Source organism: Vipera berus (genome assembly GCF_964194415.1).
Source record: "Vipera berus genome assembly, chromosome: Z".
NCBI classification, from domain to species: domain Eukaryota; kingdom Metazoa; phylum Chordata; class Lepidosauria; order Squamata; family Viperidae; genus Vipera; species Vipera berus.
The window spans coordinates 91,823,625-91,836,591 of NC_138205.1; the positions used below are offsets into that span (position 1 = coordinate 91,823,625).

General features: G+C 39.8%; 1 protein-coding gene across 1 annotated transcript; it reads left to right on the forward strand.

Annotated features, from left to right (window-relative positions):
• Positions 1-6,561: 6,561 nt before the first annotated feature.
• Positions 6,562-9,278, forward strand: HOXA11 (homeobox A11; the record flags this gene model as incomplete). The annotated part of the gene is made up of 2 exons (XM_081346347.1): positions 6,562-7,291; positions 9,046-9,278. The coding sequence occupies exons 1-2, from the start codon at positions 6,565-6,567 to the stop codon at positions 9,276-9,278; spliced, it is 960 nt and encodes a 319-aa protein (XP_081202473.1). The 5' UTR covers positions 6,562-6,564.
• Positions 9,279-12,967: the final 3,689 nt, after the last annotated feature.

Sequence of the window (12,967 nt, forward strand, 5' to 3'; positions counted from 1 at the left end):
CCCCATTTTTCTACTTGCATTTTTTACGTGCTTTCGAGCTGGGACGAGTAACAGGCGCTCACTCTGTTGCACGGCACTCGGGATTCGGGATTCGACCCTCCAAACTGCCGACCTTCTGATCGACAAGATAAGCGTCCTAACCAACTGAGCCACCGCATCCCTCTTAGACTGCTTTAGGAAGATGGAAAAAAATGTATTTTTCTTCCCTTCTTAACCCGGTTAATAGCAATAAGCAGCAAGCACCAGACCCATCTTTATCTAATTAGTAGGTTTATTGTCCAACATGAAACTCAGTTTTAACATTATTAAGTTAAATTCTTACAGTGAATTCAGGGAAATCGGGGAATGTTCATAAGACTGAATGATCCAATAGGAATAAAGGAATACAGTTGCTTTAAACCCTTTTGGCACAATGTTGTGGTTTGTGGTTTAGCCTGGTTGAGAAATTGTAGCATTTAATTTGGATATCCAGATGTTTTCTGACGTATAGACTACAGGGCTAGTAAGAAACTGGATGCAAAATATGTATGATTATCTAAATTATTTTTAGAATAATTTGTAGAACTGCAGAAAGCGAGCTCTTGTGTGCTTGGCGCTATGGAAAAATAGAATATAATAAAATGCAATGGAAAATATTATAATTGGAAATCCACTTCTGCAACTGTTTAAGCAATGTATGGATTATATAGGAAAATGATTCTAAATAAAAATTGTAATAGCAATTTTTAGCTGTAGCTGCAATAAGTAGAATGAATTATAGTGGTTTTCTTTGGATTTAAAGTAAGAATTTCATTGGTAAGGTTAGTGAAAAAGGGGGGAAGAAAGAAAAGGCATTATTTCTATATTTTGTTTTATTTTTAAGAAGTTGTGATCTATGCAGGAAAGTTTTATTTTTATGAATTTCTTTGATTAACAAACCTGAGGTCAAGTTCAAGGCATCACTTGTGTCAATACATCTAAATATGTCAAATTTGGAATGTTGTCCATTGATTGTTTCACTTGTTTAGAAACTTGGGACAGCTTCCCCCCACCTCAACCAGGCAGAAAAGTTATAGCCTTTAATTGTTGGGGTGTATCTCACTTGTTGCAGAACCCATTCCTGGATTTTTATTTAGGAATGTCTCAGTAAAATGATTCTTTAAAGTTAACTTGGTGGCCACTCTGGATTTTATTGTTTGAATGCAACAAATTCCCAAGACAGAAATGGAGATATCATGATGTTTTGAAAAAGGTGGTTTGATATATAGCATTGCAGCTAGGAAAGATTGGAAGTTCTGTTGCATGTATTAGTAATTATATTAAGTTGGTGCCGGCTAACCTTCACTTGAATGTGGAAAATATTCTGTATAAGAATGAATTGCCAAAAGACTTTTTTTCATCCAAGAAACTCCTAGAACTGGACTGGGTTCTGGGATGACTTGAGAGAGATCAGGAAAGGTTATTATTGAGCAACCTCGTGAAAATTACCCTCCACCTTGAATTTTACCAATGAAAAAACTAGGAAAGGGGGAAGAAAGAAATGACCTGGAATTTTGTATTAAAGACTTATAGTCCACTTTATTTCTATTACTTAAAATTAACTCCAGGTTTAGAATATTTAATTATGAATTTAAGTAAGTAAGGAATGTACTTGTACAAGTTTGTCAAACTTGAGGGGTTAAATAAAAATGAAGTTTAAACAAAACAAAGCTTACTATTTTCTCAGCCTGATTGAAAGAATCAAGTTGTCAGCAACTTAGTGCTCTTGCATCAGTAGTTGGAAATTGACATTTGAATATCTTGTCCATGTTTTCATTGGGACTGTGGCGGGGGGGGGGAGGAAAAATGGTGGGAATTGCCTTTCATATTTGTAGGGATAAACCTCCCAAATTTGGGGAGTTTTTTAAATAAAATTTAATGTGGAGAATCTTCACATTAAAATGTAATGTGGAAAATGTCAGTATTATGCATGCTCTGCTAATTTGAAATATACTATTGATGTCAATAGGACTTACTCCTGATTAGACATATATGACTTCTCCTAATGATTTTCTAACCATTATAGAAGCAATGATCAGCAACAAGAGAGAACAAATAAAACATATTTCAAGAAAATTAAACTTGGGCAGGATTTGTAGAATGACCAGAAATATATATATATATATATATAAAGCATAATGGCAATAATAGAATCTCCAGAGGAAACTAGAAGCTATTAGGCATATGGTATTTTATGTCTTTCAAGTATATTAATTTTAGCAGCATTTATACTTAGTTTCATTAGGATTACACTAAGCATCTCATTCCCAAAAAAAATATTTTGTTTACATACTTTTGTTGCAGGGGAAAACAAAAAAAAACATCCGAACATATTAAACATTTATTCTGATGGTGAATCATTTTGCTCTCCACACTTAGAACACATTTGAAGAGTCAAACCATCTAATATCCCATTAGAGCCTTATTTATAAAAAAATATTTGAGAAGTTTATATCTCGTTTTAAAACAGCAAGTTTGTAAACAATAATACTATGAAAGGATCTAAGAAAAGTCCTGAGAGAAAATTTGACAGAATGGAAATACTACATTTTAAAAAAAATATTTGATCATTTAAGCTATATTGCACTGATAAGATCTGGTTTCATTTGAGAAAGGGGATCAGGAATATGAAGAAATATGAGTCAGCTTTAAATCCCAAATGATTATGACACTTTTCTCTTTCTGTTTGTACCCATTGCTTAAAAGTCTGACTTTTAGAAATTGCAGAAGTTGTAGGTCACATAGACATTAAGAGAGTTGTGTGAAACCTACACATGTATTCACATCTCGAAATTAATAAAAGGTAAAAATCATGAGATGGGAACAATGGCAGATGGAAGACCTGTTGTAACAAACTCATTTCCATAGACATGTTGCAAACATAGCTGACTTAAAAAGGAAAGGTTTCCTATGGAATGCTCTAGTGTATTTAGACACCTGACATAATCTTATTTTATAAAGCCACTTCTAATTAAGAAAATAGCTGGGCATTTAAAAAAATAATTTATATCGGAGATTACAGAGAACAAAGGGAATATTTTAATTGTATTCTTTCAAATACAAAATTTGTACTTTGTGTAGGTTCTACATTTCTCCAACAATGCTTAGTTTGGGTGTGGATTATCAACGTTCTTGATTTCCTGATTTTCCTTGGTTTTTCTCAGACACCCCTCCTCAAACACAGAAGCCGCATCAATTTTCTTCCTAAATGGGACTGCCTCTCTTTATTGAGCTGGTTTCCAACGAAGTAAACTGAGGCGCTGCTGTGCTCTTTCGTTGCTCTTCTCACCCGTTCTCTGTTTCAAGCTATATGAAAACTCAGGAATATTTCCGAAGGAGAGGCCTAAAAATTGGGGAGAAGGGGAAGGAATGAGAGAGGGAATAGAAGAAAGACAACCTTGGGAGAAGTTGGTGGACTATTGGGAAGAGTCTGGGCGTTCCTTCGCTACTTTTCACCTGGCAAGGAAGGGGGCAAAGACGTCTGCAGAATGACACTCCTTTCAAGGAAATCTGCCACCCATGTGGAAGCTCAGCAGGAGGCTTTTTATGCCTTGCATTCGGATGCACCTTCCCCAAATCTCCGAGCGCCCCACTCACTAGTTGCGTAAGCCCAGAAGAAACAAGCTGAACCAGAGAGTGGGGCTGCAGGTCACCCCTACCACTTTCTCCATTCCATCTCTGTCAATACCACCACCACCACCACCCCACCCCTCTGCCTTATCCCTTCCCCAGACGGAGTCTTCTTCGTTTCTCTTTTGTCTGAAAGGAATACACAGACGCCCTGGGCTGCCCAAAGGAGCCGTTCCCATTACTGTGGTAGAGCTTGCTTTCCAAGTCTGTTGCCCCCTTTACCCTTAAAGGACGCTTTTTCTTGAAAGCTTGGGAGGAGGTGGTCAGCTTTCTCTGGCGTCTGCTGGAGAGACAAGCTGAAGTTGACTGCCAAAAGTGCTATAAAAGCCCAGATCAGTTGAGACCTTTTTTTTTCCGCCCCCTTTGTAGACGCGCCGGGTTCCAAGAGCGCCTGAAAAGCTCATCTCGTCTTGCAAGGGGCAAGGAAGCTGTTTGCTGTAGAGCAACAGAGACGGAGGCGACTCTGTGCAACGGTGGCGCCTTTGTTATCGCTGGAGTTGGAGGCGTGGGGGGGGGGGGAAGAGACCCTTCAGAAAAGGAGAGGAAACGCACTTTTTATATCAAGAATGGGAAAGGATGGAGCACGAACTCAGAGGCAGGTATTTTGCTTGGTTCGGGAGAAGGAAAAAAAATAAGGAAAAACAAAAAGGCTGTTGTTAAGGTCAACTTGGCAAGCATCCCTGTTGCATATTTCTGTAAAAAAAAACCCTCAAGAAACACAAAAAGAAAAGAAAAGAAAAGAAAAGAAAAGAAAGAAAGAAAGAAAGAAAGAAAGAAAGAAAGAAAGAAAGAAAGAAGAAAGAAAGAAAGAAAGAAAGAAAGAAAGAAAGAAAGAAAGAAGAAATAAAACCATTTTATAGTCCCACACAGACGTCCTTTGATGACACTCTTATCTCCTATTTTCATCAACTCTATTGGCAAATGTGACAAAGACGGAGATTAATTAATAATTTCAAATTCAGTTTACAAACGTTGAAGGCCCATAAAAATTATTCCAGCGATCCAAAATAAAGAGTTCATTAAAGGGATACGTCCAAAGTGGTTGATTTGCGACGGTTACCCTTGTAAAAAAAAGAACGGAGAGCAGAAGAAAAGAGGGGGAGCATTAAAAAGTATATAAACATTAATGCTAATAAATTAGTGTGTTACATTACAAAGTACTTACTAGATAATATTGATATTTACAAGTTGGTATACCTAAATCAAAGGTAAAGAAAATACATAATCAAGGTATTTTTCTGCCAAAACCCAATATTGTTGGACATATCATTCAGTCAGTTAGAATTAATTCAGTAATAAATAAACAAATCGGTCCCGACATTTAAATCCTAAGCACCCAGAATCCAGAGTAAAGATTTTCACATTCAGGTTTATTTTCCAAGGAGGGGAGAAAAGAACTGGAAATCATTATTTCGGCTCCCAAGAATTCTACTTTTCTTTTCTCTAATATTCAGAGACTGGATCACTCTGCCATTAGGAAATCTGCCCTATTTCTTTGGGTAATTTTAGAATCAATTGCCCCTAGTGCAGCCATAGATCAATTTTCTACCCTAGACACACCAGAAACACACAGAGAGACACATACACAAATGCACACAAGTTTCTAATTAGTTATAGCCAAAAAAAGTTTATTTTCTTTTTCATCAGAATAACTCAGCCGGCAGAATTATGATGTTTGTTCCCTGGGAGAAGTGTGTTGTATAGCAATATTTTTCTTTCTCTCTCTTTTGGCTCTGGCGTTGTTTTTACTGTTAATTTTGAGCTTGAGAAGCAACTCGTTTTGGGCACCCTTTTGAAGACCTTGCTTTGGGCACCGCTTTTGAAGACCTTGCCACCGGCTAGTGAAGGGTGTTGGGGAGAACACAAATCCTCTGACTCGGTGGAATGCCATTTTTACTCAACCAGTGAGCAAAACCTAGTTCTTACTTCAAAGTCACAGCTTCCAGGATTGGAGAGAAGGGGTCGTTCAACCTGGCAGCTGTTTCTCTGAGATTAGGTCCTTTTCCTGATCACTTGTTATCCCCAAGACCTCTCGGTATGGGAAGTCAGGACAAAAATCAAGAACGTGAAGGATGAATGAGAGAGAGAAGAAAGGAATGAAACTCTGGCTAAAGGCACTTAATGTACAATTCAACGTCCAGAGCAAAGATCGGGTGAAAATTCCCAAGTTAGCTGAGGTGAATAGGTACCCACCAGGAGGAAGATACTAATGGACCTTTGGAAGTAAACCGGAATAGCAGCACGCCCACCCCGTCTAGCAAGAAAACCACTGTGCAGACTTGACCCTAGCACACGATGGTCAGCCGAGGTTTTCTGAAAGGCTTGGAGGTCTGGAGGATTATCTAATCGAGAGACCTTTCAGGAAAACCCCAAGAGGTTGTGGAGTGGCGCAGCCCAGAAGACAGACCTGCTTGTGCTAAGGAGAGGTGTGTGTGTGTGTGTGTGCGCGCTTGCTTCCAAGTCTATCAGAATGGGGTCCAGATAGCTTAATTCGGGGTGGGGGGGGGAGTATCTGGTGAAAAAAAGAGTACGTACGCCTTTTCCTTTTTTCCCTAGTTCCAAAGTCAGATAGGTATAAACTGCATTTAAATCTTTGTGTTTTGGTGTTCTGTTTTTCTGCGGTTGGGAATCCTAGGGACGATCTGTTGCTTCTCTCGAGTTGGCTCCCAAGGAGGGGAAGGAGAAAGGCGGAGGGGGGGGGAGGGGAGGAGAGGAAGAGGGCCCGTACTCATAGCTTGTCAATTTTAACATTTGGTCACGTGAGCAGCGCCTCCCTGCTAAGGAAAGGGAAACTTTCCACGTCAGCTTTACGTCTCCCAATTTCTTACTTCACGGCTCAGCTTCCAAGAGACAGCTGCATTAGAGCGTCATGTTAAGCTCGGCTAATGCGGTAAACCCGAGGTAGCCAGCCTCGTTATGGATTTGGACGAGCGAGTACCTTGCTCCTCGAATATGTATTTGCCCAGTTGTACTTACTACGTTTCCGGCCCTGACTTCTCCGGCCTCCCTCCCTTTCTGCCCCAGAGCCCGTCTTCTCGCCCCGTGCCCTATTCCTATGCGTCCAACCTGTCCCAGGTGCCACCCGTGCGAGACGTGACTTTCCGGGACTATGCCCTGGAGCCGGCTAGTAAGTGGCACCCCCGCAACAGCCTCCCCCACTGCTACTCCGCCGACGAGCTCAGGCACCGGGACTGCCTCCCGCCCGCCGCCGTGGCCGCTGCCGCTGCCGCCGCCGCCGCCGCCAGCCGGGGTGAAATGTTCGGGAAGACCGCGGCAGGCGGCGCCTACCACCACCCGGCCACATCCGCAGTCTCCGCCGCGGCTGCGGCCTCGTCCAGTTTCTATAGCACGGTGGGCAGGAACGGGGTGCTGCCCCAGGCTTTCGACCAGTTTTTCGAGACCGCCTACGGCCCTGCAGAGAACCCCTCGGACTACGCGGGCGACAAGGTCACCACCGGAGAGAAGAATCCGCCCGCAGGAGCCCCCGCCGCTTCGGGAGTTGCTGCAGCTGCGGTGTCGAGTTCGGAGACGGCCTGCGACCGGGAGGCGGCGGGGGAGAAGGAGAGGCGGAGAAGGGCCGAGAGCAGCAGCAGCAGCCCCACTTCGTCTTCCGGCAACAACGAAGAGAAATCCAGCAGCTCCAGTACGTATAAAGGCAGCGCCCTAGCGCTTTTTATGAACGGGGCTTGGAAATTTTAGCGCGCCGCCGCTATTAAATTTTTATATGCTGTTTTATAAGCAGAGGAGGTTTATGAAGGGCCGCTAGATTTCCCCCAACAAAACTTTGTTGTAAAAGGCGAGGTCACGTGGCGAGGACTGAAATTGGCCGTGAAATGCCCATCCGCCAATGGATGCCTTTTTTTAAAAAAAAAAAAAGCAAAAAACCGCAATCCCACCCAAACTATCCCCCCTCAGGTGGCGATTTTTTTTCCTTCCTCTTCTCTAAATCATTAAACAAAGGACTAAGCAGAGAGAGGAGGGAGTGCTCCTTGTTCAAACTCCCCAAAATATAATGCAGGTTTTTCGCCTGTAAAATTTGTTCAAAAGGAAATTTCAGAGCCCTTTGATAGCCATGTAATCCTGCGATTAATACACACAAACACTTACACACATACTATAAAAGTCATGTGTGTTATTCTTAAAAGCTTAGTGAGATACTTGGATTCAAAGCCATCCCAGATTTTATGGATTGCAGGAGAACAGGGTCTAACAGATGAAGGGAGGGGCCTGCAACTCAGCTGTGTATTAAGAGCAACAACATTAGCTAAAACTAGCTCTTTTGTCTAAAAGAATCAGTTTCTCCTAAGCTCTATTTCAGTTAAATGTTGCCTTGTGTCCAACAATTGGTTTCTCACGACTGTTCTTCAAGCTGTCAGAGCTTGATCTTTCTTTTTTTTAAACCTGCATTTTTTTCTCTTTGAAGATTTCCTCCAGCCACTGGGGGAAACCGTTCTAACTCTAAACAGCTAAGGGAAACTTGACAAGTTCTTATTTAAGTAGGAAAAGCCAGAATATTTATATTTAATCCCTTCAGAGTTAAAATGAGGAAAGAAAATACAAAGCTTTGTTTTAAGGAAAATAGGAATGGCTTAAGAGGTGTGCGTCTAGTGTAGCTGAGATTGACAGGACTGGGATTTTGAAAGTACAAAATAGAAAGTTCCCTTGGTAAGAATCAGTGAACTTGGTGGTTATCTGGGACAGTGAAAAGGTTGCTATTAAAGAAAAAGGACATTGCAAAAACAATTCGTTTCATATTTAAATCCTGTTGACATAATAGATTGACAAGTGAAGTGAATAGAGAGAGAAACATTAAGATTTTAATCAGAGGATCCAGAAGTTAATGAATTCTGGAAGTCGCATGGGTTTCAGTGGGATGACTAAAACTAGAGCCAGCCCAGAAACCTTTTTATTATTATTCTTATTATTCCTAAGTTTTGATTGTAAAAATGTGATAAAAGCATTGCACTGGGTCAACAAGCAGCAGTCGAACCCTAGATACATAAAACTTTTCTTGGTAGAAAATAGTGCTCAGGACCAGTCAGGCAGAATCTGCAGAGACATTGCCCATTCTCAAGACCATAAAAGGTCCAGTCTTAAGCAAACGTATTCAGAGTAGAGCTTGAAGTACTATTGTTTGAAGCAGGGCTTCAAAGAAAAGTCTTTTTGAATTAAGGCAGCACCTGCAAGCTATTTCCCAAGATAAAGTGAAATTAATATACACAGCTGCTGAGTAGGAGAGATCACCACTGTTATGAGACTTAGTAATAATGAGCCAAGAGTTTCTGTCTTAAAAGAGAAACATATGGATGCTCTTGATTCAAGGTTAGAAAAAGTCCTCCCTCTAGCCACATCTGATTCCAGACTTAATGGCGTCTGCCTTTATGTTTTGCTCCACAGGTGGACAACGCATCCGTAAAAAGAGATGTCCATACACCAAATACCAGATTAGAGAATTAGAAAGAGAATTCTTCTTCAGTGTCTATATAAACAAAGAGAAACGTCTTCAGCTCTCACGAATGCTCAACTTGACCGACCGTCAAGTGAAAATATGGTTTCAAAACAGAAGAATGAAAGAGAAAAAAATTAATAGGGACCGACTGCAGTATTACTCAGCTAATCCAATACTTTAAGCTTAAAACTTGTAGTGTTTTTCTATATGATATTGGATCCAGATGTCATCCTTGATAAGGTCAAACCACAGGGTTTCCAATAAGAAGGAGGTGTGCAGAGGCTAAGAGGACTCTGAAAAACTAAGATGTTTTTCTACCCTACCTCCAACATTGACAAACTGGTGTTTTGTTTTGTTCTGTTTTGTTGTTGTTGTTGTTGTTGTTGTGACTGGGTTTTCTTTTCAAGTGCTTTTCTTCATCTTTACACATGAAGTGGAATCCATTTAACTCTTGGACCACCCTTTGCAAAAGTCATTGTATCCCTACAACTTCTTCCAATTGGGGTGAGCACATGTGAAAAGCCGGGAGCGAATTCCTGGCTTCACATTGTGGTTGTGGATTGGAAACTATGTTACCTTAATTGTGAAAGGTCTGTGGGAAGATTCCTCAGGGCATCATACATGCTGGAGGACAACTTCAAAAGGAAATGTCCCAAGCCCCTGCCGTCTCTACTTAGGCAATCCCTGACCAATCTATTTGTCCCCCCCCAATGACAAATTATTATTTCTCTCCAAAATTACACCCCTGCCACTCAGACAGAAACCATTTCCTTTTGAACAGACTTCAGGTAATAATTTGCCATATATGGTAAGAAGCAATCACTGAGAAGACTTGTGAAATAACTTCCATTTTAATGAATAACAATATCGGAGACAAATCATTATGCCATTATTTAAATACTAAAAGGGAATAAAAACTTTCTTAAACCTGTGTGGGAGGAGAAAAGACAAAAGATTACAATAATAGTTCTAAAATGAGAAAGTTAAAATTTAAAATGAGACAGAAGTTTTTGATTTCTGTCTCAAAAACTTTCTTCAAGAAATATATCTAGGAAAGTACAGTTTGGCAGATATCAAACCATGTTTAATTGTAATTTAGATATGTGTATTGCACTGAAATCAAAGAATGAAAACCACTAGTATTTCATAAGAAGCTCACTAGAAGGCAATGTAAATAAAGGGAATTTGTTGTCATATCTTATAGTTAGCCTCATATTCCTACTTAGCTGTTAAGCAGCAAAATTTAAAAAATTAAGAGATTTTGGAGTGTGTGTCTATGTATATATGCACACACCTACATGTGTACACACACACACATATATATATGTGTGTATGTGTATGTGTATATGTATATGTATATGTATATGTATATGTATCTCTGAAGGAACCAAAGAGGGTGTAAGGGGGAAAGAGACATGGTTTTAACAGAAAGAAAGCTATTTAAAGTTCTATATCAGTTTACAAAGGATATGTGTTTTATTGTAAAGGTCACTTACTGTTGAGAATATCTGAATGTATGATTCATACCATAATGGTGTTTTATAAAACTTATATGATTTTAAAATGGTTTTGTTGCCATTTTCCTAATATTTTAAGTGGGTTGTTTCACTTGGAAGGTGTCAGATTTTTCCTTTCTTGTTTAACCTATAAACTATCTAGGCTGTTTTTACGCTGCTTCCAGAATGGATAAAATTTCTTTTGCGGTTGATGAATTGCAATACTTTTACATTCTATCACTGTTTGGGGAAGGGGAGAAACCTGTATTTTGTGTGTGTGTGTGTATATATATATATATATATATATATATAGCATTTTCTTTGAATATGAGAAAGCTTTTCCTTGCATGAGTACAGTGGAATCCTGCACATTGGAAATAAATATGTGAGAAATTTACAGGTTTTTTTTTAAAGATTTATGATGCACTCATGGATCTTCTTTGACCCAGACTGGAAATCTGAAACATGAGTTTTGAGTTAATTGCTTTGGTGGAAATCCCGCTCACCTATTGGTTGTACTGAATTCTGAGAAGCCAGGAGATCAAGTCTGGTATTTATGAATGCGTGGGCAGACTGTTGCTGGTACCAGGCCAGGTTTGAATGGATTGCAGAGAAAGGGGTGGAAGTAGGGAGAATCAGCCTTGAAATAATTGCAGGCTATAGACTTGGTGCTTTTGTTCATAGATATAAAATACATTGCAAAAGCTCAATTTTGGGTGTGTGTGTGTGGGGGGGGGGGAAGAGTCCTTTGTTCTTGTTTGTTCCAGGCACCTTACACTGAGCCTAGAATTGAAAGCTAAAGGGGGCCTCATGCAGAATTCAAAAGTGAAAGTGTGCTGATTGAAATGGACTTATATGTGGAATTCTTTGTGGAAAAGAACTGTCTCTAAGGGGATATCCCTCTTGTGAGCTAGCCAAAAGCATCATAAGGCATAGACTACTTATACAGTATAAATTCTTGTCTCTTTGAAACCCCACCCAGTGCCTTTGGGCCAAAAGGGACTCAACCTTATTTCCTCCTTTCTTCTTGCCATTCATAATTTGAAAAGTACGTATTTTACCTCTCTAGGTTTATTGGCTTTGAACTTCTGTATTGCTTTGGACATCACCCATAAACTTGAGGTGAAGGGCTCTGGACCTTTGCTAGTGACCCCCACCCAGCCAGACTGTCTGGTCCAAGGAAATGTATGAAGAGGAGGGGAGGCAGGGGAGGGAACTTACTTGCTTGTTTATTTTGCTAACATGCTACAAAGGAATGCAACTCTTAAAATCCAGAGATAGAAAGATAGATGGAGAGAGGCAGACAGACAAGCAGGGAATACTGGGGTGGCCATAAACATCCCACCAGCAACTTCCTTTGCCAGTTAAAAATTAACTGATTATTCAAGGGCTAGAAGTCGTGGACTTTGTCTAATTGTGGAAGGGCATAAAGAGAAGGAAGAAGAAGGGGAAGAAGAGGGAAGGAAGAAGGAGACTAAGAATAAGGGTAAGGAGAAGAGAAGTGTGTATTTCTAGGGCAAGCAATCATTAAAAAAATCCTATGATGTTTCCATTTAGATAATGTCTGTGCTGCTTTGGTGTTGAAAAAACTGTTTTGAAACTGGCTGGCTACTTTGTTCTGCTGGCAGCCACAAGAGGGCGTTCTTCAGATCAATGTCAAAGCCTCACAGGGAGGGGAGGGGGAGGAATATTCTGGCCTTTGTTCTCCAAACATCCAGGTTGCCTCTACATTATAATTTTTTCACTTTTCCATGATCATATTTACAAAGAGAAGGTGAATCTGACGGCTTAATTCTTCAGCATGAACTAAAAAGATGGCCGGAAGTTTGCTTCTTCAAGTTTAGAATATGTCAAAGGGTGAGTATTTCTTTGGGGCTTAAATTGGGAAATTAAGAAAGAATGAAACAATTGTCACGATACAACTTGTGTGTCTTTTAAGACAATTTAGTTAGCATTTAAAGTTTTTGTGAGGGAAATACAACTTGAAGATGTTCTAACTTTTTGGAAACTTACAACGATTAAATCTGTGGTTGTAATTGTGATTTGGAATCTTTTGAAGTTGAGTGTTGAGACTTTGAAAGCAACAACTACAGAAAATATTGAAAAGGTTTTGTGGTTCTAGTGCATGCAAAAGTAAAAACAGGTATAAGATAAAACAAATTTATTTTAAAAAATAAATCCATGGATATGATGAATCTTGAGGCTTGTAAGGAAAAGAGGTACCATCTATCAACTAGATCAATTAGTTTCTGGTGGCATTGTTGGATTTTGTTTGTAGTTGTCTTATTTTAACTTGATAGGGCTCATATGTGCAGAGTTGATTAATATCAATACTTGTTGTGCATCTTTTTCTTAGAGGAGCAAACTTGTTCCC